This window comes from Alligator sinensis, unplaced genomic scaffold (assembly GCF_000455745.1).
Source record: "Alligator sinensis unplaced genomic scaffold, ASM45574v1 scaffold1642_1, whole genome shotgun sequence".
NCBI lineage: Eukaryota > Metazoa > Chordata > Crocodylia > Alligatoridae > Alligator > Alligator sinensis.
Genome location: NW_005842914.1, coordinates 556,652 through 560,462, shown reverse-complemented (window position 1 = coordinate 560,462; position 3,811 = coordinate 556,652). Strand labels below are relative to the sequence as shown.

The 3,811-nt window shown below is 70.8% G+C and overlaps 1 protein-coding gene across 1 annotated transcript in view; it reads right to left on the bottom strand.

Annotated features, from left to right (window-relative positions):
- CORO6 (coronin 6) overlaps positions 1 to 3,724 on the bottom strand; it is a 6,040-nt gene extending 2,316 nt beyond the window's left edge. The window contains exons 1-5 of the mRNA XM_025192324.1: positions 3,625 to 3,724; positions 2,356 to 3,038; positions 1,602 to 1,731; positions 1,265 to 1,446; positions 454 to 747 (exon numbers count right to left, since the gene is read on the bottom strand). Coding sequence (XP_025048109.1) covers positions 454 to 747; positions 1,265 to 1,446; positions 1,602 to 1,731; positions 2,356 to 3,038; positions 3,625 to 3,724 — 1,389 coding nt within the window. The remainder of the gene's footprint in view (positions 1 to 453; positions 748 to 1,264; positions 1,447 to 1,601; positions 1,732 to 2,355; positions 3,039 to 3,624) is intronic.
- Positions 3,725 to 3,811: the final 87 nt, after the last annotated feature.

The window sequence follows — 3,811 nt, the reverse complement described above, 5'->3', positions numbered from 1 at the left end:
GCTGGGGGGGGCGTTGCCCGGCTGCGCCCACAACGCGGGGCACAGGCTGCCCCGAGGCCACACGGGCCTGGAGCCCGCCTGCTGCCCTGGCCACGGGGCCTGGGCTCCAGCTACCGGGGTCAGGGAGCCCTCAGCTTTAGGGAGCATCGCCCGCGAGCTGGGACCTGCTGGCGCCAGCCCGATGGGAGGGTGAGAAGACGGCAGAGCCGGCCCTCGGGGGCCCTACCAGGAGGGGCTGGAGCGGCATGGGCAGACCACGGGCAGCGCCGCCGGTGCCGGGCGGGGGAAGCCGCGATGCCCAAGTTCCCAGGCCGAGCCCTCCCGCGCGGCAGCGTTACCGGGTCCCACAAGCCCAGCTCCCGCTGGCTCATCCGGGTAAAGCCCGTGGTAAAGATGTAGCCTTCCCGCGTGAAGATGGCCCGCAGGGGCCGCATCCCTTCGTGGGGCGCAAACCTCTCCTGGGGGGGGAAGAGGGTTAGCGCGGGTGCCCAGGACGCGGCGCACGGATGGGCCCTGAGTCTGCAACGCTCCCGTGTACCCGCGAGCACTCCCTCCTCTCGTAGGACCCAGGCGTCCGGGCCCTGCGGCACGCGGCAGCGTCCAGAGCCGGGCAGCACCGCGCCGTACCAGGTCCCAGAGCGCCAGCTGCCGCTCGCTCATCTTGCTGAAGCCGGTGGTGAAGATCTTGCCATCGGCCATGAAGATGGCGCGGACGGGGCGGGCGCCTTGGTGCGGCTTGGATTTCTCCTGGCGCCGGCGGTTAGTGGGGTCAAACCAGACAGACACGCGGGCAGCGGTTAGTGCGAGGTCAGCTGTGCCCGCGCCCAGGGATGCCCGTCGTACCCCTTTGAGGACCACGTCTCCATGCTCAGGGATTGCTGGGCTCGTCCAGCGGTGCAGGGCTCATGCTCCAAGGCCAGGCCGGGGCGGCGGTGGGTGCCAGGGCAGCCATGCAGGGCTTAGGATGGGCCGGTACCGGTGGGCATGGATGGGAGCGAAGCCTCCCAGCACCACGGATGCATGGGCGGGGGGAGGGAGGAGTGGAGCCATGGGCTGGTCCAGTCTCCAAGGGGGCCACGCCTGTGTCACGGCCACGGTGCCCTGAGGCATCAGCCTCGCCAGTGGGCATCTTCCCAGCTCCCCGGGGTGACACTTGCTCTGAGAGGGCAGCTGGGAACGGACAGAGCCCAGGGACGCCAGCTCCGGGGGTGCCCGGGGAAGGCGGGGGCGGCTGCGGTAAGCCACGCGCGTGCCCAGGACTCACCGCCACGACCTGCTGCTTGCGGGGGTCGATGACGCGCACGCGCTTGTCCTTGCAGGTGGTGACGAGCAGGCTGCCGTTGCGGTTCCAGCAGGCGTTGTAGATGAGGTCGGTGTGCACCTCGTCCAGCCGCAGCAGCATCTCGCCCGTGCCCACGTTCCACAGGATCACCAGGTTGTCGCCACCTGGGCCGGGGGATGGCACGCCGGGGTGGGTCTGCCGGGAGGCTGGGGCTGGCCCGGGCCCTGGAGACAAACGGGTGGGTCTGCCGGGAGGCTGGGGCTGGCCTGGGCCCTGGAGACACCCGCCCCCCCAGCCGTGGCCCGTGACGGGGCCCTACCTGCGCTGAGCAGCACGTTGCGGGCAGTGGGGTGCCAGGTGAGGATGCCCACGCGCTTCGAGTGCCCTTCGAGCGTGACCACGGGCTCCGTCATGTTGCGCATGGGCACGTAATCGGGGATCTGCCAGACCTGGGGCGCAGGGCGGGCGGTGAGACCTCGCCAGCACAAGGAGCCGTGTGGGGGGGTGGGCGGCTCCAAGAGCCACTGAGCCCCCCCGGTTAAGGCCCTGGCCCATGCCTGTGCGCCCTCCCGGAGAGGGTGCAGGGGCAGCGCAGCCCTGGGGAGCAGTGCCACGCAGCTGCCCACCGTGGGCATCGAGGCATTGCTGCAGCAGCCAGGGCCCCGGGGGGCTGGGGCTGAGACCCCCGTGGCAGGGCCGGCTGGAAGGGGGCAAGCACTGGGTGGCCTTGGGGGACCAGCAGGAGAGGGGGTGAGCGGTGGGTCTGGGGGGTCTCTAAGTGGCATGGGGGGCCAGCCCAGACACCCCCAGCTCCCCCCTCCCCGGTCCCAGAGGCCCCTGCCCCCCCTGCGGCTATTTTTAGGTGCCCGCGCCCCCGGGGTATATTTAGCACAAAGTGCTGCATCATGGACAGGGCGGCAGGCGCCAGCGCACACATGGCACCGGCACTAAAAATAGCCCATGACACTTCCAGCATTTTAAAGGGGAAGGGCCGGGCCACGCGGCCGCCCCTCGCCCCTCCCCGGTCCCTGCGCGCAGCCCGCTCAGCCCTGCCCGGCTCCCCCTGCCCCTACCATGACGGTGGTGTCCTCGGAGGCACTGGCGATGACGTTGTCGTTGTGCGGGCACCAGTCGATGTCCAGGATGGGCGCCGTGTGCCCGGTCACCAGCGGGTGGTTCTTATCCACGCGCCCTGTCTGCAACACACGTGCGGCGTGGCCGTGAGTGGCCTCAGGCCTGGCCTGGCCCGCCTTGCACCTCTGGCGGGGCGGAGGGGGGCAGCCGTCGGCCGCAGCCCCCCGTGCCTGGTCTGCAGGCGCAGCCGAGGGAGCTGGAGGCCGCTGGGCAGAGCTGACCCTCCTCTCCTCACCCGTGTCAGGCCCCCTGAGCCACGACACCCCCAGGAGGTGCCCGCAGCACCCCCTGGCATGGAGAGGAGCTGGGAAGGGGACCCAGGAGTCCTGTGCACCAGGCCCCGCCACCCCCAGTGCCTCCCGCTGTGCAGAGCAGAGGTGCCAGGCTCGGGTTCGAATCCCAGCTCTGCCACCGACTGCCTGCGCGGCCTTGGGAGAGGCTCGGGGCAGTGCCAGGCCAGGCCTCCCCGGGGAAGGGCTCAGAGCAGGACGTGGCAACCTGTCCCAGCCCGGCCTGCCCGGACCACGTCCTCCGCCCCTCCGCGGCGGCTGGCGGCCAGCGCCCCACAGCCCAGCTGGAAACCCGACCCGCGGAAAAAGTGACCCCTGGTTTCCTGCATCACCTCAATTGTTCCCGGCATGAGTCACGGCTTATTGTGAGCGCGGCCCCCGCCCCCCAGCCCCGACAACTGCTCCGGTCCATCTCCGCAGAGAGCGAGGTCAAGGGCATTGTCCTGGCACTGTTGTGCCTGGCGAGGGCTGGGGGCCTGGGTGGGCATGGGGACCAGGTCCTGGGTGGCTCCCCAGGCAGGCTGAACAATACCAGGGATGTGCCCAGAGCCAGGGGCGGCTGGAGGGCAGTGAGTTGGTCAGATGGTTGCCCTCCCGGCGCCCTGTCTCCCCGACACCCAGCCTGCAGCACCCCCGCTCCGCTCCCGGACTCCTGCCCGGGCAGACAGGAGCAAGCAGCTCACGGCGGGGGCAGTCGGGGGCTGGCAGGGAAAGTGTGCTTGCACACACACAGGCGCACACATGCACGTGCTGCTCCTGTTGCAAAAACAGCCCAGTTCTGAGAACCGTGATGCACTTCCTGAGCAGCTCCCAGCGCCCGGCCACGAGGCTGCCCGGAGACCTGACGCAGCCCCCAGCCCCGTCACACCGGTGTGAACCCCCCAGGCCTGCAGCACCTTGGTGCAGCGCCGGCCGCACGGGAAAGGGCCTCGTCCACGCTGGGCCTCCCCCAAGCCCAGCCCAGGGCTTTGGCCACCGGTGTCACCGGCTCCGGCGCCAGACCCGGGGCAGGGGGCATTCAGCGCGGTCCTCCATGGGGATGCTCGTGGACCCCCCTCCCCTCCAGGCTGCAACAAAGGCCTGGCAGCTGGGCAGCAGGCGGAGG